A 22,141-nucleotide genomic window follows, 5' to 3' on the forward strand; every position below is an offset into this window, starting at 1 on the left:
TTTTTTTCTGATGAAATGATTAATGTTGTTATATAACTAAAGTGCTATATCAACATTCACAGCAGTGCTCTTGTTAAGAAAGGAACTACTGCGACTGTCTGTTTCTTTATTTGCTTTTGCTCAAGGGCAGGGCCTTAACAAGTCAGTTTATATGATTTATTACATCATCCTCCTACCATATTTCATAATAGCCAGCCTTCCACCCTCTACACCACATCACAAGGTCACGTCATCGCTGCATGTGGATGAAGGACTCCAGCACAGCGGCGAGCTCTCTATTCAGTCCCTTACTGTGCTGCTATTATTATAACATTGAGGATTTGGAGTATTCTAACAACACTGGGAAGAAACCTTGAATTCCCAGAAGAGGATTGGGCGATCATATTAAATTGTTCTCACGATGAACGGTCTTCCAGATCACCGGGCAACGTCTCATGCCACCTACAGTATGTGCAACTGAACATGGGTCCTTCCCAGATATATGCTATAAATAGCAAGCAAATGACAGGAACTGCCTCAGTAATGAGTCAAACAGAGGATGAGAGTATTCAAAGAAAAAAAATAACACAGAGGCTCACGTCTCCAGTTTCCACAAGAACATACAGAGTCTAGTACAATATGTTTCAAAACAACATAATTAAATAAAATATGTGTACAATTAATTTGTAAATAATCATCTTGAACCCAGACAGAAGTACCTTTATGACACACTCAATACTGTTTTCCCCATCATATTAACATGGGCTTCTCTTCAGCTGTGTTCTGTCCCAAAAAGCAGACTTCCAACTATTTCCTCTTCTAGTGTGGTTAACCATAAAAGGGAGCGAAGAGGCTTTATTTAGCTCCGAACAACATTTACATTGACCATATTGGATTACTTGGATATACTGTATATTTTTCTTCCCTGACATTTCAAAAGCAGCATTAAAAAAAAAAAAGTGAAAGCACTCAATTATATATTTTTTGCACGGTTGGGTTCCCCAAAATATGACTGCAAGATCAACTCCATGACTAGCCTCCTCCATAAACACAACAGTGTTATATAAAGTCGCTTTATCCACAGTCACAACTGCCATTTGTCGAGACAAGGCTCCACAGATTTGACTATTCTTTTGATACGGTAATGCATTTGTTGAATTGCAGACTGTAAGGACACCCTGATCAATATTGTACCCCATTAATGTCAGCATCATAATAATTCTAATTTTCCATAACAACAAACAACTTATTCGTCAAGTAATAGCAATAGAGACTTTACATTGCAGGAAACACAAGGTACTAATTATGGCACTAAACAAACAAATAACACCTATGTGGTTGTGCCAAATGGGTTGCTGAGTGAAAGAAAATGGGCCTTTAAAAATGTGAACAGCAAGCTTTCACTGACGAAGCACATTAAACACAACACTGGCTTATTTTGGAAGCTTCACTAATGAGGAACAAACGATTGGACCAACGCACAAACAACATCAGACATTCTTTAACGTGCGAGGGGACTTTTAGCAGTAATAAATTGTATCTAGAGTTTAATAATGAGTCATTTCAACTGCGGGATTAATTTTGATCGGAATCAAATCAGAATACTCTGTAAATGCCTGCAGAGCAGATGGATACTATTGATTGGAGAAGTCCCAACCAGCTGTTTGAGATCATGAGACGTGACATTATGAAAATTATTATTCAGCTACTATACAAACAATTTATCTATAGCAGTCACACAGTACAATTCATGTTCACATACAGGACATATTTCAATTGAATTTGAGAGTAAAATAACACAAGATAACCATTATTTTAGTATATTATACTGTATATACTTTTGTGACTTTTTTTTGTTGTTGCGTGTCGTGAGATTTTTCTCAAATAGCCTCAATAAAATGTGTCTTAGCTTCTGAAACAACTGAATTACATGTCCCATAATGACAATAGTATATAGAGATTCCGTTTAAGGAACCATTCAGTTACGCAGCGGCACAAATTAACATAAACCATTAAATATTGTATTTCCATTAATCGAAGATTGACGTCTCCAGTTACGAGCCATCTGCCATCCGAGTTAATTAAACGTCACTGTGCTTTCTCGTTCTTCGGCAAAGTAAATACAAATTGGCACAAGCGGTAGGCACGAGCGCAGTCCAAGGTCTGAGAGATAAGCAAGAATGTGTTATTGATTTTCACCTGTTCAGTAGTGTTGAGGTGCTGCTGTTGTCGGTGCAGGATGCAGCCGCCGCTACGGCTTCGACTCAGCACAGTCACAGCTGGCCGCCGGATAGGTGGAGCGCGTGGCGCAGTACTCGAAGGGGTTTATGAGAAATGTAGTCCAAGTGGGTTGGCACTGTGTCTTGCCGTGGTAAAACAAAAACGTATAACATTTTCTTTATTAAACATTTTATGTAGACATTGATTTTAAATGACTATATATAAATAATTAAATATGAATAACAATTTCATTACACTAGGCGTGTCATATTGGCTCGAATATGCTGATTTGAAACTCATTTACAAATAACTACGTAATTGACGTGAAACAAATCCATTAATTGATTGTGTGTTTAAATTTAGTCACGTAAACCACATCTACGGTTTGAAAATCAAATTAAATCTAAAAAATATATATTACGAATGGAACGAATCTGCCCCTGCTCCTCCAAGACTGCATTTACCTAAAGCGCTGTCATTGACAAACATGGCGGCCTCCACGAGTGCTGCAGAGGCTTTCGTCTCTGATTCTAAAAGTTCTCCTGCTGGACCGAGTATGGAAAGCCCGTCGTTTCAGTACAGTATGCTCCTGGATCATCTTATTGGGGACAAGAGGATCGTGAAGGACTTGAGCCCCGGCGTAATGGGGGGACTGCCGGTGCCTCCCAAAAGCGAGGAGCAAAAAAGGATAGAGAGTGCGATGGAGAGTTGCGCTTTCAAGTCCCTTTTGGCCTGTGTTGGAGGTAAATACAATTAATTAAGGTTATCAGTGTGTGCATCGTGCTTGACTGTGTTTTTGTAAAAATAACGTCACTGTGTTTACTGCTATATTCTTTGAAGCAATGCACGTCAACGGGGTTGCACTTTGGATGGAATGAAGGATGGGAATGGGGCTATGGAAATATGAAACATAATAATATCACCCTATAACTGAACTTGAATAATCGATTAATTGCCCAGCATTAGTTGTAGCAAATCATTTTTCGTAGAAGATTCGTGTGTAAGTTACAAATATGTGAGTCCATGTTTTGAGTGTCGTCATTCTAATGACAAGTTGAAAATCATAATATCTCTTAAGTCACTGTTGATGTCTTTTATTGTCTGTTTTACACAGGCTTTGTCCTCGGGGGAGCGTTTGGTGTTTTCACCGCAGGCATAGACACCAATGTAGGGTTCGATCCCAAAGACCCGCTGAGGACCCCCACAGCAAGAGAAGTCCTCAAAGATATGGGACAGAGGGGCATGTCCTACGCTAAGAACTTTGCCATTGTGGGCGCCATGTTCTCCTGTACAGAGTGTATCATAGAATCGGTATGTTAACACTACAAGTCTTTATTTTGTGCATAGAGTGCAAGCTTTCACTACACTACTTCCTAAATATGCATGGCATAAAGCATGTTTACATTGATTAATGATAGTTAGTTTTATAGATATAATCTTGAAAATGCAATTCCACCTAGAACGTAGTTTAACAATGAAATTATGTTATTTAGAAATATTTTTTTCACTAGCTTTGAATGATTTTACACCATAAATATATAATGTTACAGAAGAGGTCATCACCATTCAATATTTTTTTACCATACCCAAGTCATGTTTCTTTTTTGCCGTTCGCATTTCTTCGGGACAAAAAATTAAAGAGCAAAGAGTAAATAATTTGCGCACTTAAGTCCCATGTGATGTAATGCATGGCACACGTTTTGTAAGACTTAATTGGCCTTTTTTTTTCTCTCTCACAAAAATGTTGGTACAATTACAAATTACAGTAATATGACCTCAGGGTCCTTACACTTTTACAACACTTTGAACTGTTAACTGTCACCTCCAGTTGATCCGATAGTGCCACCTAGTGCACGTGTGTCAACATGACGTCCAATGTAGTCTTAAAATTGATACACAATCACACTGAAATGAGGAAAACACTGTAACAGAATATAGCTTGACAATTAGTACTGTAATAGTAAAACATAGTTCTCAGTCTTTGCACAAATTTTCATCAATTATCTTCAAACGTATAATGTCTTTAGAAGCAAAACTATGACTTCACTTTATTGTTTTTTTTAAGGACTGTGCGGTCCAGTTCCTCTAATATTCAGAAGTTTTAAAATAATGAATAATTAATGATAATCTTTCTTTTGAATGTTTTGTCAAATCTATTTTAGTTTGTTTTTCAACCAATTGAGACACCATTTTAACTCCCAATTTTATTTACAGCACAGAGGCAAATCAGACTGGAAGAATGCAGTGTACAGTGGCTGTATTACTGGAGGAGCAATTGGGTTTCGAGGTATGGGAAGCCATATTTACATAGATGTATGTATTTTTATTTTTTAATTTTTTTTTATGCCCACATTTGTGTTCTTTTCACATTTGTAGCTGGTCTGAAGGCCGGGGTCCTAGGATGTGGAGGCTTTGCCGCTTTTTCTGCAGCCATCGAGTATTATCTGCGGTGAAGCACTAAGGGGGGGGTCTGCGGACAGATAATCTCTCTGGATGAGCTTGTGCAGACCAAATATGAGAGATGCCGACCTATAGGTCTGCAAACAGAGGAGCGGTGAAGAAACCAACTAGAATTACCATTGGTTGGAATTTTGTGGTTGTTGGAAGTGGACAGAAAAACAACTAATGTCTTGTTTTTTTAAATTAAAGCCAGATCAGAGTGCGCCAACTTAATGTTAAGAATGGTGAGGTGGAAAATCACTGGCTACTTTCACGTCATTCTTCTCATTGAGCAATGTTAACATAAACTATTTATATGAAAGCTATTTGGTCATTTTAGCAGGTTATTTTCTAATTTACTGGAATATGTGACCACACACACAAAAAAAGCTCAACGATGTAAATATTATTTCTTTATATTTTTTTTTGGGGGGGGGTCAGTCGTGTTTGTCATGTATTGTGCCTGTGGCACGTCATAAACATTACATCCACATTAGATCGCCTCCAGTCAATTTTCTTTATAAAGAACTCCATGTAGCACATATTTTGTATTTTTTTGTCATGCACACAATATGTCACACAATATTCCTGAACTCATTATTTTCTGAGTTTTGTTCTAGTAAGTTATTGGAATGTGGGATCTTGCCTGGTGTTTTCTGCAGTTGTCGTTATTAACTGAAAGATAGTCACTGATGCCATCTACCAATAATCCACTAACTATTGAAGGATGAGTTGTTGAGAAAACGGATGGATTGTTATCCATTCCATTTGAAAATATATAATCAAAGTCGCAAAATGTGATTCTACTGGGTCTAATGGAGGAAAATCCTTTGCCATTATGTAGAAAAATACTCAGCAACAATAATAGTGAATACAATTTCATTGGATGGTTGTCTTTTTTTTTTGTAGAGAGCAATGAAGTTGTTTTAAATGGCTTTTATTAATCCTCTGGGATATTTCAAATTAAGAAAATGCAATCATTGTACACAGTATATCATCACCACCAGAAAATGTGATTATAATTTCACAAAAACTACAATGTATGTGCTACTAGATGTCATCATTAATAACAGTGCACCATGCAGTTCCTTTTTTTAATCTCTTCCAACTGCATGGGTCTCGCTGGGCCTGTCAATGCGGTACATGAACTCGGCAGGCATGAAGTAGCCCAAGTACTCCACGCTGTCAGGCGTGGTGTCGATGTAGTAGTGGCCGCCTTCTCCATGGTGACTGAAGCAATGTGTGTGCTCCACACGTAGGTCAAGTCCCTGAATGCAAGGCACGTAAATGGTCATGGAAAGTGACAATTTTGTGATTAATACAGGGATGTGATTTGACCAAAGTGAAATTATCTGAAAATTTAGCCGGGGGTCTGGGGGCCGCTGGCACCCAGCTAGGTCCAGGGCAGTGCCCTGGTGGGGGGACATGGGGGGCGTAGCCCCCCGGAGCTCATGGGTTTTCCGTGTTTTTGAGTACTTTCAATGCACTCACATGACAAAGAAATAGACAAAACAACAGCATACATTTTCAATGTATATTGAACTATCCCATATAAAATGGCAACATTTTTTAGTTTAGTTTTTATTTTTAACATTTAGTCAACTCAAAATCTCACATTCAAAAACATTGGACTGTCTTTGCTTTTAAAAACTATCACTGAGAATATCATCATATCTAACTAATGTGATTACTAAGTTAACACATAAATAATGTTGAAGAGTTCAAATTTCATGAACAAATAATTGTATCATGACCAAATGAAAAGTAACTCATATTAGAGCATACCACAAATGTCTTTGTTATAGCAGAAGATGTTATCTGTCGGAGTCATGTGCATACACAATGAACTACAAAAAAAAAAAACATTTATTAATTTTTTTTTAATTGAAAAAAAAAAATATTTTTTTTTTGGGGGGGAGATAAAAAAAGCGGAATTCCGCGAATTAGCGGAAAAATCACATCCCTGTTAATAGCATTGTTTTCACTAATGTAGTGATTGCAAACAATCTGTTCATTTACACTGGACTGATCACGCTTCATGTTACCACATCTAAGTCACATTTAGAACCAAAGATGCGCCTGTTTTGGAAGTCGCACATGTTTGAGGTCAGTGAACTCCAACTGACCCCAAAGGTGACCCGCACTTATCAAAAAGTGGATATCTCATGGCCAGAAACATGGAAATACACATTTATATCACATGTAGATCTTAACATGGACATGTTTCTATTTTCATATGCTGGGGGTCAAGGACCTCTAGTTGACCCCAGAGGTCAAACTCAAAACGCATCCAAGTCTGAAATTAAAATTTAGGCCATAAAGAACAAAACAAGGAAATGTTTAAATGTAAAAAAAAATATGAAAATGATGCAAGTTTCTTTTGGACCTAACAAGATTTATTAAATTAGTTATTTTTAAAATAAAAAAAAGTGCAAATATATACATTTAAGCAACTCAGAATTAGTATTAATAATATTTTATTTTTGTTTTACGATTTTGGAGTGTAATATTTGAAATTGTAATTGAATTTCAATTAATTGCACAGCCCTAACATTTGTTAGGTTATGCACTCTAGCGATTGACATTCCAGCAGTTACAAACTGTACATCCTGCACCCAGCAACAAATAAATCTAATGGCCTGAGACTTTTTCCACATATGCATTCATTGATGAGATTTTTACTCACAGGATCTTTGGATACAAGCACCGACTGGCAGATGAGTGGGGCGTTGACCTCAAAATGTTTGAGCCAGCCGTTGACCTCTTCGTCACAGGTGAGAGGGCAGACTGAGAACTCTCTTGGCTGTGCATAAACGGTCAACATGAGTCTCTCTTTCTATACAGCGATTTTGCTAATTTAAAGGAGACATAGTATGCAATTCACCACGCTTGATGCAAGACCCAAGTATTATCCCCACAAATATTAAAAAGTCAATTTTCTATAATATGTCCCCTTTAATGTTTTTTTTTTTTTTTTTTTTGCTGAGTTATGATGGTCATATTTACCATGATGTGTATTTTGGCTTTCCCCTTCTGAATGATGAACGTGCCCCCCAGAGCCAGGCTCTTATCAGGGTAGTGAACCTCCAGCGTCTTCCTCAAGGCCGTCACAATGCTGCGCTCTCCCGTTCTCCTCTTGGCCCGCACCTCAATGACCTGAGGACAGGAGGTGACATATGTCTAAGCTTGCATCATCAATTTATTCTTTTAATTGTCTTTTCAGTTGATTCTAATTCAAGCGCAATGGGCCTGAAGTATTAATTCACCAGATTTGTAATTTATTTACCGGTAGTACTTTTTCTTATTTTGATTAGGTTGAAAAAAAAAATGCTAATGCTAAGATCTGCCACTGAGTACTAGTAGTGAAGAACAAGATGTTAACTAATATAATTTGATGTCATTTGTCTAGTAGTGTGGATGTTACCTTGCCTGGCCTCCCCTCACAAGCATAGAGATTCCCCAATAGTCCAAAGTTGCAGTCAGAGAATTTGTCGCTGTATCTTTCTTGTAGACACTGGCCATCCACTGGATTGATGGAGGAGAAGTAGCTGCTGTTCACTGCAGGCCTTCCATCGGCTTCAGTCAGAACCAGTGGCATCAACTTGGATAGCAAATATATAATACGTCAAAACTCAGTCTGACGGTTTTTTTTAAAAGTGAAAACAAAACCCTAATCATTTAGATTCCCTTTCTTGTCAGTACAGTGACAAATTGTCACAAATGTTCTCTAAAATAGTGGTTGGAGATTGCAGATAATTTAGCGGATTACCTCTGCATTTATTCCCACGATCCTTGAGGGAACAGCTCCTGCACCGAGGATGAACGCGCCTGGTAACTCCAGCTCTTTTGATACAGCATTCATGTCATACTCCTGATGAGAGAATATGACAGCAGAACAATTGGACAATGGCAATAAGCAGCAATTGAAAGCACCAGATGCATTGGCATCACTGGGTGAGTTGTAGACAAAAGTACCTTTTGCTTTTGAACCACAGGAACCAGGTAAGGTACCCCTCCCACATCTGTGACCCGAGGACTTCCACACAAACCTAAAGGATGAAGGAAACATCATATTGTATTCAAAAGTGCACATGTTTAAATCTCATGTTTAATCTGTGTAATGCGTATCTGGATGAATTCTGTAAAAAAAAAATAATAATAAAAATCTTACCTTTAACAGGAAAGTTGAACGGCTTCTTAGTGAGATCGGGACATTCCACAACACTCACCTTAACCTCTGCAAAGTTATCTGCCAGCCCTGTTTGTAACACTGCAAACAGAGTACCACCAGTATTTGAATCTCTTGTCTGACCAGTAATTGAATTACTGTGTCCATTATCTTTAAATTCTTACCTGCTCGCAGTTCTTCTAGGTCTGGGAAATGCAAACGAGCCTTTTCGGTTTTGGCAACATCTGTCATGGCTATATTTGAGCGCAAGATGGGTCACACGAGACGGGAAAACTGGAAAAGTGTGTGTAGACTGCAGGGAAAGTGTCTGAGTAAAGTACAATCGAAGAGTAAATAAAGTAACAAGAGAGTTACTTGTCTTTTTCATGTGTCGTCGCTTGCTTTCACAGCTATTTAATCCGTATTGCTGTTGCCGTTTGTACAATTTCAAATGTAATTTTTTCGTATGGGATTTAAAGACTTTGTGGCGTGTATATTTCGAGTTAAAAGTGTTACTAGTCCTAGTCCACATAACGGGTGGACGAAAACAGAAGTAGACGTATAACGGACTCCTCTTGACTGTTTTTTTTTTGTGTTGAAGAAGTCACGTGACTAGTCAGGACGCTCAAAGTACTTCCTGGTTTATCCGGAAGCACGCCTGAAGTTGACAGTAGTAAATTGTACTTTTTGTAACGGCATGTGTGTTTGTTTGTTTGTTTTTCAGCAATATAAATACATTTCGTCATATTTTTGGTTATTATTTGAATGCCGTGTATTATGATCATCCAGGAGAGGCGGATGAGGAATTTGTACTCATTTCCGACATAAGGACCCAAACTATTTTCCAAAGGAATCCCGAAATGCCGACACATGTTGGTTTGAGTCAATCTGACGCTTCAGCAAGTCACGACGTCCTGGAAAGTTATCCTCTCGATGATATGAATAAAATATCGCAGTACCCCGAGTGTTCGGCGGGACCGAGTCGCCAAAATCCCAAACCTGAAAGCCCCCCTGAAGTCGACAGGTACATTATTTGCATTTCGCAACCTTTATTAAGCCAAGACACACATATACTGGCTGCATTAGAACAATCTCTCTGCACGCAAATGAATGCAAATGTCATTTGTGATTGTGTCTTTGCAGTGATTCGGGAGACAGCCTATTTCTAACACAGTTGCCCCTGCCGCAAGCCAGGAGAAGAGTGAGACGGCGTAAATCGTCACGGCACACTTTTGTCACTGAGCTAGAGGACAGTGGGGAGGACGCTTCGTCCTCTTACAGTGATGACGATGACCACGAGATGAGCGGAAAAAAGAAAAAGAAAGGAAAGATAAAACTTCCAAAATACAGCTTCTCCTTCCTCACGGAAAGGACATGGAAGCCCAGATGCACTGTTTTAACCACCAAACAGAATCTAAAATTTACTGTACGGACAATTTTGTACATTGTATGTTGTTAACATTCAGCAACTTTTATGCTCCTTCCATATTTTATATTTGACATTTTACAGAATTATGTGATGGGGGGCTTCTTCAAATGTGTCGAGTTGTGGCAGGGAGCTGAGGATTTGCATGACGGTCTACCGACAGTTGACCGAGACGATGAGAACATATCACCACTGACAGTGTGAGTTTAACATAACATGACCTTACGTTCCCTGAGGCTTGATCGTTTCATTGCACTTCCAAGTGGCTGGATTATTTTTGGCCAAAAATGAAACTAAATACAGATATTAACACATTTTCATGATAAAACAAAACAAAAAAACCTTTATTTTCCATATAGGCAACCTTATCTGTGTTAACACTTATTTTTAATGGTTAAAAAAAGAGCTATGGTTACATTTATATTTTTGTGAAGTATAATTGTAAAATATCTGTACTATTGCAGAGATGAAGAAGAAGACAAATCTGGTGACGAGGACATCAAAGTGGTGGTAAGCAAACCGATGCACTTTCCAATCAGATGTGTGTCGACCACACCGCACGCCGAGTGTGTTTACAATGTGTTGAAAAAAATGTGTTTTAGTACGTTTTGGGTGATTATCATTTTTCTTGTGTGTGTTATAATGCAGGAAAAAAAACTTTTTCTGGCAAAATCCAAAGCAAAGTGGCAGCAGCCCTGGTACACACCACCCCAGTGTGCCGAACAACATCAGGAGGGAAATGGAGTTGTTACTCCTGAAACGGCATCAAATGAGGTGACCAGGTCACATATTGCTAACACTCCAAGACCTGAAGGTAATAGTGGAGACGTTACCTCAAAACAAATGAAGGAAAATATCATACAAGAAAATGTGCTGGTTAGCTTTGAGCTTGACATTAGCATGAAAGAAGATGCTATGTGTTCCCTCAATCAAGATGAGCTAATGAAGAAAACCATACAAAGAGAGGTTGAAGAGCACGCGTGCAACATCAGCAAACCTCTGAATGGTGAGAAGCAGAGGAAAAAGAAGAAGAAAAAGCGATCACATCCGGAACCAGGAAATTTAGACACTACTGCAGTTCCTCAAAAGGCTGCAAAAAGAAAAAAAAAGAAATTTCTTGAAGATGACATCAGTGGGAAATCCTCCAGTGATGTGGCACCTTTAAATGGAAGTATAGAAAAGAAGAAGAAATCTTCCTGCATATCTGAGAGGGTAGACGTGTTTGACACTCCAGACGAGACCCGCCATGTTGCTGACGGAACTGAGAAAATGACCGAGGACAACGTGGTGGGCAAGAAAAAGAAGAAGAAAAAGTCAAGCAGAACAATGCCAGAAGTTGGTGAGTGTGTGTCTGAAGTGGAAAAAACAAACATAAGGACCTCTTCCTTCCTTGTTGCTGATGTGGCGGAAAGCAGTACTTCAAAAAAGAAGAAAAAGAGGCATAAAAATAAATCTTATTGTGAGACCGAGGACACTCTACCTGTTGAGACCGGAGAATCCGGAGAGCTCAATTCATCACTTAATCAAGCTCACTATGCTGACAGTTGTCACGGCAGTGCCACTTTTGATAACGACAGGCCTGGAAGTGACACATTAAATGATTTAAAAGACAAGAAGAAAAAGAAGAAGAGAAAAAAGCAGCTTACAAATCAGGCCGAGCTTGAGGGGATGTTATTGTGTGATGAGGGTCTTCAAATGTAAAACGGCAAAGAAGGAAAGACATTCATTAAAACCAAAATCTCACCCTTGTGACATAAGAGACTAATTCACCCTTTCAAATGTCCCCTTTGGTCAGCGCAATTCACACGCCAGCTGTTTGACTATCGAGAGTATTTTTAAAATAGCGTGTGTGTTTTTTTATGCTGATCATTTTGATAGATTCATTGTCATTCAACTTCTTAGTGTTTTAACAAATTCCATGTAGAGTATCATGAATGTGTAGGATGCCTGGTATCATGTATTTTCAATTGTGTACAAGTCAACATGGTCCAAACACCAAACTATTGCCCTGTATTCATTTTTGAATAATATAATGTTAAGCATGCTAAAAAGATATTTATAGATGGGTTCTTCCACATTCCATAAACATGCATCATAGCTTCAATGAGGACTAAATTGTCAATTGTAAAATGTGGATGTGAGTGTAAGTGGTTGTTTTTCTGTATTTTTGCAGTGTTCAACCACAATAAAAAATATGGGTGGATTGATAATGAGGATGTAAATCTAGGTTTCTTAGAAAAAAAGAGAAAAAAAGACGGTTGCTGACATAACAGGTATTTGGGAAAATCTATTTGAGAAAGGTGCACTCAGAAACCACAACGGGCGGTTTTTATGGTAATTGATGCAGCAGTGTTTACACGTACGCTGTGCTGAAGCTCATTCCGAAGGTTAATAGTTAATACTGTTTTCCCTTTAGAGGCCAAACATTTTCAAAGATAGTTATTCACCAAACTGTTGAAACCCTTTGTCTATGGCCAACAAAATACATTATTATTGTCTGAACATTTTGCACAAGAATCATTTTTGAATGAATGAAACCTTTAAATAAATGTTTGTTGATTTTATTTTATTAAAATCGTACTCGTCGTGAATGACTGCAAAAATCGAGATTTTATTTTTGGGCCATATCGCCTAACCCTACTTCCGATTCGCGTTTATTTTGAAACTACTTCCCCGGAAATGTTATCAGTGGTATCATGTCTCCTGTCATATTTTATTTGCCACCTTACATTCGGGAGGCAGCGTGTTGACAACAGTAATTCTGGTGGATATGTCGTTCACGACGGCTTTCAATGAACAGGCGGCCAGCATACGCAAGCGCAGAACCACAGCCAGCATTTAAAAAAAAGAAAAAAAAAGGGGGACACGTGCCAAGCTCGGGTTGGAAACTTTTTGTTTTTGTCCTGAGCTCTCGAAGGACACACACCGCCTCCCAACTTGTCCAGCCATGTCTTCCTCCTACAACAGCAGCGCGCGTTTCAACGAGGCCCGGAGAGTGGCTATCTTCGGCGGGACTCACGGGAACGAGATGTCCGGCGTGACGCTCGTGAACCTGTGGATGAAGAACGGCGCCGAGATCCAAAGGAAGACAGTCGACACCAAACCTTTCATTACCAACCCGAGGGCTGTTGAGAAATGCGCCAGATACGTGGACACGGACCTGAACCGAGCTTTCACTCCGGAAAACCTCAGGTAAAAAAAAAAAAACAACAACACGGCGACAAGCTGTCATCGAAGAGTGAGATCGTTTTGTTGTTGTTGTCCCGTCCTGTTTATTAAGAGGCAATCCCCACATGCTCCAATGTATAGTGCTAAATGCAAGGGCATTTTATTCGTGATGCATTGTCATCTGAATGAGGACCAAATTGAGATCACATATCAGACTGTTAACGTGCTACGCAATGTTTACATGTTCCAGCATAATATCAGGGGGAGAGGAGAGAGGCCCGCCTCCTGATCCTCAGCTGATTTGCAGCCAGCACAGAAACGTGAGCGAAACGTGACGGAGCTGCAAATCATTTAAAACGACCGCCCCCCCCCCCCCCCTTAATCCCTCCGAGCCCCGATTTCCTTCTTTGCGCTCCTTTTCGTGTGCACTTTAGTGGAAGTGAAGTGTTATGCAAAGGCTGGCTGGCACACGCAACAACAGCCTAATGTGGTTGGGTAACAACATCGCAACATCTACCCCCGAGGTTTCCCAAAACATGATCACGTAACAACATCCCCAAGTAGTTTTATGGATGACGTTGTTGTTCCGTCTGTTCCTTAAGGATTAATCAACAGCGGAGGAGTGTTGTGCTCTAATGGTTAACTTGTACTTCATTAGGTTCAAGGTTTGAATCTCTTGGAGTTCAAATGTCCATCTAAAAAAAAAAAACCATAGGTTAGGTTAGTTGGAGACCAAATTGTCCATTATGTGAATGGTTGGATTGAATGTCTTTACGAAGCCTGCGATTAGATGGTGACAAATCCAGGATGTACCCCAGCAGGATTATTATTGTCTGGGATTATTTAATAAATATTACAGTTGCATTTTATTTAGTTTTGGCTTTGGTTTTTTAAAATTCAATTCGTTAGTTTTTATTATTTTCCTAAAAAAAAAGAAGAAGCTTCATTTAGTTTAGTTTTTGTTTTAGTATTAGTTTTTTAAATAAAGGGTATTTCTTGTGTGCAATATTTAAAAAAAACATAACAGAAATAATAAAAAAAGAAGCTGAAATCTATCAAATTTGACATTACTTGACAAAGACAAAAATGTATTTTCCCCCCGCAACTCTAGTATTGTGAACATACATTTTTGTTGAGATACTTATATTATTACTCATTTTTATTTTGTTTCATTCATGAAAATGTTTGCGTTTTAGGCAAGCGCTCTAGAAAATGTAATCTAGAGTTAAAGGCAACATAAGAAGCTTAGATGATTGCTAAAAACAGCCTGGGATGCGTTTTTAGACCAGCGACAACTTCAACCTCATTTTTTGGTTTCCGTTGATGCGCTTTCAGAGCTCATCAACAGCCACTGTGCTTGTGTGCCCATGCACGGGCGCTCGGGACAATAGCAGATATTCACTGAAAATAGGGATACAAAGTGCAGATGTGTGCACGCGGGGACAATATGGGCCAGAGAGGTGCTGTTGTACAGTAAGTTAGAGAACATCCTAGATGTGGTGTCATTTTGAAATGCTTTAAAAGAGATAGACAGACAAAAATAACGGCGACTCTCATTTGAGCTATAAAGGTCACTCCTGGCAATGGCTCCAAAAATGCTTCTTAAGATTCTTATATTATGCTCATACATACAGTAGTAGATAGTCTGGGTTTCTATATTGATGTTTACACTACTTGATTCATCACTTGCAGGGCCATTAGTGTTATCCATTATCATCCATCTATAAAATAATGGCCTGACTTAAAACCATCCTTGATTGTTGTGTAGCTTTTGGCTTCCTTGCTTTATTTCTCCGCATTATATGTTGTAAGTCAACTAGCTAGCACCAAATGCTAAATGCTGCCAATGATAATGTTTCAATGGTTTGTGTACTTCAGTGCTTCAGGGGGCAAGGAGTTGCCCTACGAGGTGCAGAGAGCTCAGGAGATCAACAAACTATTTGGACCAAAAGGAAGCCCGGAGGCCTACGATGTCATCTTTGACCTCCACAACACCACGTCCAACATGGGCTCCACTCTCATTCTGGAGAACTCCAAAGACCACTTCAATCTGCAGATGATGAACTACATCAAGGTACGCTATTTCTTATGATCCCATTTGTGAATGTTTTTCAAGCTTCTAAACCGGAGCCTCAAGCGGACTTGATTCCACTCGGCCCACTTTCCACACCCACGTCCATACAGACAACTGATCATCATTGCCAGCTCTCTTGATACTGCTCAGTAACCAGGAGGTCAAGGGTTCCGACTGTACGTTGCAAATGTATCCATGGCATTAATGCTAACCAACTGACTGTCATTAGTTCCACTTTGTCCATCTAAATGAATGGAGGGTACTGCATGCCTAGATGGCGCTATTGAGTGTTTTTTTTTTTTTGATGGGGGCATTTTTCCATTAGATATCATTAGTTCCACTTTTTCATCAAAATCATAGGTGTCAAACTCCGGTCTTGTAGGGTCGGAGTCCTGCAGGTTTTGGATGTTTCCCTTCTCCAACACAGCTGATATATGATCAGCTCATCAGCAAACTCTGCATAAGCCTGATAACGATCCTGCTGATTGGAATCATTTTGCGTTGGAAGAGGGAATCCTCCAAAACCTGCAGGAGTTTGACACCTATGATAAATGAATGGAGGGTACTGCATGCCTAGGTGGCGCTATTGAGTGATTATTTTTTTTTTGTGTGCGTTTTTTTTTTTATGGGGGCATTTTTCCATTAGTTATCATTAGTTCCACTTTTTCATCAAAATCATAGGTGTCAAACTCCGGTCTTGTAGGGTCGGAGTCCTGCAGGTTTTGGATGTTTCCCTTCTCCAACACAGCTGATATATGATCAGCTCATCAGCAAACTCTGCATAAGCCTGATAACGATCCTGCTGATTGGAATCATTTTGCGTTGGAAGAGGGAAACCTCTAAAACCTGCAGGGGTTTGACACCTATGATAAATGAATGGAGGGTACTTCATGCCTAGGTGGCGCTATTGAGTGATTTTTTTTTTTTGTGTGTGTGTTTTTTTTTATGGGGGCATTTTTCCATTAGTTATCATTAGTTCCGCTTTTTCATCAAAATCATAGGTGTCAAACTCCGGTCTTGTAGGGTCGGAGTCCTGCAGGTTTTGGATGTTTCCCTTCTCTAACACAGCTGATATATGATCAGCTCATCAACTCTGCATAAGCCTGATAACGATCCTGCTGATTGCAATCATTTTGCGTTGGAAGAGGGAAACCTCCAAAACCTGCAGGAGTTTGACACCGATGATAAATGAATGGAGGGTATTGCATGTCTAGGTGGCGCTATTGAGTGATTTTTTTTTTTTGTGTGTTTTTTTTTTTATGGGGGCATTTTTCCATTAGATATCATTAGTTCCACTTTTTCATCAAAATCATAGGTGTCAAACTCCGGTCTTGTAGGGTCGGAGTCCTGCAGGTTTTGAATGTTTCCCTTCTCTAACACAGTTGATTTATGATCAGCTCATCAACTCTGCATAAGCCTGATAACGATCCTGCTGATTGGAATCATTTTGCGTTGGAAGAGGGAAACCTCCAAAACCTGCAGGAGTTTGACACCTATGATAAATGAATGGAGGGTACTGCATGCCTAGGTGGCGCTATTGAGTGATTTTTTTTGTGTGTGTGTTTTTTTTTATGGGGGCATTTTTCCATTAGATATCATTAGTTCCACTTTTTCATCAAAATCATAGGTGTCAAACTCCGGTCTTGTAGGGTCGGAGTCCTGCAGGTTTTGGATGTTTCCCTTCTCCAACACAGCTGATATATGATCAGCTCATCAACTCTGCATAAGCCTGATAACGATCCTGCTGATTGGAATCATTTTGCGTTGGAAGACGGAAACCTCCAAAACCTGCAGGGGTTTGACACCTATGATAAATGAATGGAGGGTACTGCATGCCTAGGTGGCGCTATTGAGTGATTTTTTTTTTTTGTGTGTGTGTTTTTTTTTATGGGGGCATTTTTCCATTAGTTATCATTAGTTCCACTTTTTCATCAAAATCATAGGTGTCAAACTCCGGTCCTCGAGGGTCAGAGTCCTGCAGGTTTTGAATGTTTCCCTTCTCTAACACAGCTGATATATGATCAGCTCATCAACTCTGCATAAGCCTGATAACGATCCTGACGATTGGAATCATTTTGCGTTGGAAGAGGGAAACCTCCAAAACCTGCAGGAGTTTGACACCTATGATAAATGAATGGAGGGTACTGCATGCCTAGGTGGCGCTATTGAGTGAAATTTTTGGGGGCATTTTCCATTGGATATCATTATTTCCACTTTTCCATCTAAATGAATGGCGGGTACTTCGAGGTAACACTTTTCTATATGAATTTTAACTTGCTTAAAAAATTCACGCCTCCCGGGTTCAAGTGTTCTTTTTATTCATTTATCTTTCAACTACAATTAATACTTTGTAATTTTCATTTAATTTATCTTTCAATTTACTTTAAAAACATTTAGCTTAGCATTCAGCTATTAGCATTCAGCTATTAGCATTCAGCTTTTAGCATTCAGCTATTAGCATTCAGCTATTAGCATTCAGCTATTAGCATTCAGCTTAGCATTCCCACGCAATTTCTGCAGAAATTGTACTTAGTCTAGTTATTTATACTCTTCCATGTGCTAAAGAGTTAATGTATTACTAGCTCAAAGTGTCTACAAAGAGCTTTTGGTGGGCAGTTTCACTTCTCTATAATACCGTGAACAAACACACTTTAGTTATTACTTGGCCCTGCGTGACATTAGTTAAGCGCCAACTCAAAGTGTTTGAGTTTATCCTTAATGATTACCAAGAAAGACAACAGCTTACCAGTGCAAACAATTTTCGCATATTTAATGCATTGTGATGTGAGAGGCATCATGACAAAAAAAAGAAGAATTATTTTCATATTTTCTAATTTCTCAATCCTTTTGCACTCTACTTGTATGGTCAATTTTACAAGTTATTTGTGATGATATTTTATGTTGTGTTGCAGAAAGCCATGGCTCCCGCCAGTTGTCTCGTTCTACTGAACGAACACCCTCTTCTGAAATATTCCACTTCCCGCTCCGTAGCTAAACATCCCATTGGTGAGTGTGTTCAGATGCGAGCAGCTGCGCGTTGCTAAAGCGGGCAGAAAAGCTGCATTCTTTGTCATTATTGTTTTAGGCTTGGAGGTGGGTCCTCAGCCTCAAGGGGTTTTGAGGAGTAACATATTTGAAGCTATGAGGGTCATACTGAAACATGCCTTGGACTTCATCGCTTTGTTTAATGAAGGTAAGACAGACGTTGCATTGCAGCTTTCATCTTGAGTGTCAAGCCTCAGCCTTTAAAAGGGGACGTCAACCCAAAAATGTTCTTAACCCTCCTGTTATGTTGTGGGTCAAAAATGACCCACTTTCAAGTTAAAGAACTAATGTTAGCTTTGCGCTGACAAACTTGGCACTAACACACGATAAAAACATGTTTTGAGATATTTGCAATGTCCACTAAGCATATCCCGGGTCAAAATGACCCAACAGCCACAACAACAGACTATAAGAAATGGTTAATTTCTACGTAATATTTGCAATGAAAATGTCTAATAATAAGCTGTAACAATGCTTTTGTGTTGATTTTGGAACCGTAAACATTTTGGAACAAATTGACCCATATTATAATAATTCAGGGTTTTTTTGCTACAAAATGTCTCATTGACAGACAGTGGGTCATATTGACCCATTTTAACATTGAAAACAACAAATTAGTAAAAAAAAAATTCTGACTCAGTTAAAATGGTACACTTTGACTTACTTTCAGTTAAATGTTAAGGCTTTTGGAACATTAAACATCCTGGGTCAAATTGACCCCTTTTAAAAGTATTAGTTTTTCAAAACAAAACTTAATCAACAGACAATTAATGATTCATTTTTGACATATTTGCATTGAAAACTATTAATCATGATCTGTAATTCATTATCTGGGCGCTTTTGGAACATTAAACAATAACTTAGCCTGGGTCAAACTGACCCATTTCAAAGTCAAAACTACAAATAGTAGTATTTCATGATGAAAATGAAAAATGGTTCATTTGAAATATTTATAATGAAAGCGGTCAATAATGTTTATTAGAATACACTTTTTTTTATCATTAAATATAGCCTGGGTCAAATTGACCCGGGAACATTATTGCTGTTCTTGAGAGAGCAAGAAAGCAACTTCAAAACGGTAACTTCTGAAGTTTGTTATTCATAAAGTGTTATGCAATATCATAATAAGCAGCCTATTTAGTCCATCTATTTGCCTCAGCCTAACGAGATGCACAATGAAAGATGACAAGTTACCCTGGGGTACACCACCAATTCACCCACGCCTACCTGCAGTATGACCTCCGACTTGCTCGGTGGCCACCCTCGGGCATGGTACAGCGCGTGCAGTGTTTTCGTGCAGCGAGGCAACCATTTCCCAGCTCTTTTTTTTACGTCAACAAGCGCGATTTAATGACCGCCCCGCCGCTTGGAAAGCCTGTACTGGGGGGAATTCTAGTCATAACGCAGCAGACACGTCCACATCAAAATTGAACAATAATAAATGTAATAATAATGCATATATTTGTGGAGACTGGGGTCAAGTTGTATTTTACAATTTAAAAAATGTGCAGAATTTCACAAGTTAACATCTTACATCTTAATATCAGGGATGTGATTTTTCCGCTAATTCGCGGAATTCCGCTTTTTTTATCCCCCCCCCCCCCCCAAAAAAAAAAATCTATTTTTTTTTTTTTTTTTTTTTTTTTTTTTTTTTTTTTTAGTAGTTCATTGTGTATGCACATGACTCCGACAGATAACATCTTCTGCTATAACAAAGACATTTGTGGTATGCTCTAATATGAGTTACTTTTCATTTGGTCATGATATAATTATTTGGTCATTGCTTTTTTTTTTTTTTTTTTTTTTACAGTACAATACATCTTTTTAATTTTAACTCAATTTTATGACTTATTATGAAAATTACTGTATCAATGAATAAAAGATACAGCCACATTTCTATTAGTTTAACATTTTTCCACTTTTATGTTAACAAGAGTATGAAACGTAGAAAAAAATATTTTATTGTACATTTAGAACACATAAAATTTGCGATTAATCATGAGTTAACTACTGTATTGAAACCATGCAATTAACTCATTTTTATGTTATGAATATGGTTTGCTTGTGTGTGGTTCAGGCATGGAATTCCCGTCCTGCACAGTGGAAGTTTTCCGGGTTTCAGAGAGAGTTGACTACCCCAGAGATGCCAATGGAAACATTATTGCCATGGTTCACCCCAATCTACAGGTAATAAGAAAAAGAAAAAAACATTATGGTAGAGGAAATGAGAACTTGGTGTTTGTTATGCAACAGTATAATGTTACATTGAGCAACACCCTTAAGTGTCTTTACCCCCTTGCTGTGATTGTTTGTGTTGCAGGACTGCGACTGGGAGCCACTGAACCCGGGTGACCCAATGTTCCAAACATTTGATGGGAAAACCATCCCCTACCAAGGCACTGGCACTGTTTATCCCACGTTTATTAATGAGGCGGCCTATTATGAAAAACAGCAGGCATTTGTTACCACTAGACGAGAAACTCTGATGGCAAGCGCCATCAGAAAAGCATAAAAAAAAAAAAAAAGCTGGCAGATTTTGAGTGAGCATGTGAGCCATAATTTGTAAATATCTTTGCACTTCTTCATATAACAATAGATGCCATCTTCTGATCAATGGTTTTATTTTTGTGCACTTAGCAGCAAATCAATTAACTATGCAAAGAACATGTGGAATATTTGCAAGGCAAAGACTGCTGTGACAAGTCTTTAATCTGAAGATTTAGGATAACGTACAGTATATTGTGGTTATTTATGATACAGTGTTTATTTAAAAAATATATATACTTAAATCCCTTTTTATGAGATTAAATCTTGTTCTTAATCATTAAAGACCTGATTAGTTCCTGCTTTATGATTAATTGCTGTATATTTCCTTTTAATGCTCAGGAAGCTAATTGAGGATCCTAACCTACAACCTTTGTCCCCAAACTGTAGTGATTCATCTTCCTCATGAATATATTTGTAACATCCTAGGAGGTAATTTGTGGCCTTTGAAACTGCCTGCCTGTAACTCCTGTGGTTGCTTCTATGGTGCTCCTATTGTTGCCTTAAAAAGAGACCTAATTGCACTGCCAAATTGAAGTGGAGGTGTGTTGGAATAACGACAAGTATTTTAATTATAGTATATGCTCCTTCCCTCTTACACAATGAAAAAAGTAATATATGTGTCTATTTTGATATTCACGTACTGTATGTTTGAAATGTTTTTCCATGTTGTTATGTCTTTGTCGTCATCAAAATTATCCTTGTGGACTAATTGTCACTCATTCGGATAATGTTTCATTCATACATCACCAAACACAGTTCACTGTCCTTTAAATCCTGTTGAAATGGTCAAAAAAATAAATATAAGATATTGATGCTGTCCTTTTCACGTCGTGAATTTATGTTGTGAGATTTTGTTTCAGTGTATACCACCAGCACCCACACGAGGGCGCTACACTACCACAAATAGAAGTGGCCGCACTATGAACTACTGTACTCTATTTTCTTGTTTTTTTCTCATTAGGGTCGCGGAGGAGCTGAAGACTGGTCGCCAGTAAATCCTAGGCACATATAGGACAAACAGCAATATTTAGACGATTTATGTAGCCTTCAATGAACCTAACTTGCATGTTTTTGG

General features: G+C 38.6%; 6 protein-coding genes across 7 annotated transcripts in view; 4 read left to right on the forward strand and 2 right to left on the reverse strand.

The window, feature by feature from the left end:
* The window catches only part of specc1 (sperm antigen with calponin homology and coiled-coil domains 1), a 52,306-nt gene extending 50,017 nt beyond the window's left edge, over positions 1–2,289 (reverse strand). For both annotated transcript variants that reach the window (XM_077547118.1, XM_077547120.1), the window contains exon 1: positions 2,179–2,289. The gene's annotated coding sequence lies outside the window, so the exon portion shown is untranslated. The remainder of the gene's footprint in view (positions 1–2,178) is intronic.
* zswim7 (zinc finger, SWIM-type containing 7) overlaps positions 1–7,380 on the forward strand; it is a 78,471-nt gene extending 71,091 nt beyond the window's left edge. Inside the window, exon 8 of the transcript XR_013288652.1 lies at positions 7,327–7,380. The gene's annotated coding sequence lies outside the window, so the exon portion shown is untranslated. The remainder of the gene's footprint in view (positions 1–7,326) is intronic.
* timm22 (translocase of inner mitochondrial membrane 22 homolog (yeast)) lies at positions 39–5,134 on the forward strand. The gene is made up of 4 exons (XM_077547126.1): positions 39–2,942; positions 3,314–3,510; positions 4,414–4,486; positions 4,576–5,134. Exons 1-4 carry the CDS (start codon positions 2,687–2,689, stop codon positions 4,650–4,652), a joined length of 603 nt encoding a protein of 200 aa, XP_077403252.1. The 5' UTR covers positions 39–2,686; the 3' UTR covers positions 4,653–5,134.
* On the reverse strand, positions 5,560–9,199 carry bkgd (beta-keto-L-gulonate decarboxylase). Its single transcript, XM_077547124.1, has 8 exons — positions 8,992–9,199; positions 8,810–8,908; positions 8,614–8,687; positions 8,408–8,509; positions 8,063–8,239; positions 7,645–7,794; positions 7,325–7,441; positions 5,560–5,906 (listed from the first exon to the last, which is right to left on the reverse strand). Exons 1-8 carry the CDS (start codon positions 9,056–9,058, stop codon positions 5,733–5,735), a joined length of 960 nt encoding a protein of 319 aa, XP_077403250.1. The 5' UTR covers positions 9,059–9,199; the 3' UTR covers positions 5,560–5,732.
* A 126-nt stretch (positions 9,200–9,325) lies between these two features.
* LOC144036453 (uncharacterized) lies at positions 9,326–12,442 on the forward strand. Its single transcript, XM_077547121.1, has 6 exons — positions 9,326–9,476; positions 9,596–9,830; positions 9,950–10,232; positions 10,317–10,432; positions 10,697–10,742; positions 10,881–12,442. The coding sequence occupies exons 2-6, from the start codon at positions 9,667–9,669 to the stop codon at positions 11,931–11,933; spliced, it is 1,662 nt and encodes a 553-aa protein (XP_077403247.1). The 5' UTR covers positions 9,326–9,476; positions 9,596–9,666; the 3' UTR covers positions 11,934–12,442.
* A 505-nt stretch (positions 12,443–12,947) lies between these two features.
* On the forward strand, positions 12,948–21,883 carry aspa (aspartoacylase). Its single transcript, XM_077547125.1, has 6 exons — positions 12,948–13,424; positions 15,279–15,474; positions 18,387–18,480; positions 18,560–18,667; positions 20,597–20,706; positions 20,840–21,883. Exons 1-6 carry the CDS (start codon positions 13,180–13,182, stop codon positions 21,029–21,031), a joined length of 945 nt encoding a protein of 314 aa, XP_077403251.1. The 5' UTR covers positions 12,948–13,179; the 3' UTR covers positions 21,032–21,883.
* The last annotated feature ends 258 nt before the right edge of the window (positions 21,884–22,141 follow it).

This window comes from Vanacampus margaritifer, chromosome 16 (genome assembly GCF_051991255.1).
Source record: "Vanacampus margaritifer isolate UIUO_Vmar chromosome 16, RoL_Vmar_1.0, whole genome shotgun sequence".
Classification (NCBI taxonomy): domain Eukaryota; kingdom Metazoa; phylum Chordata; class Actinopteri; order Syngnathiformes; family Syngnathidae; genus Vanacampus; species Vanacampus margaritifer.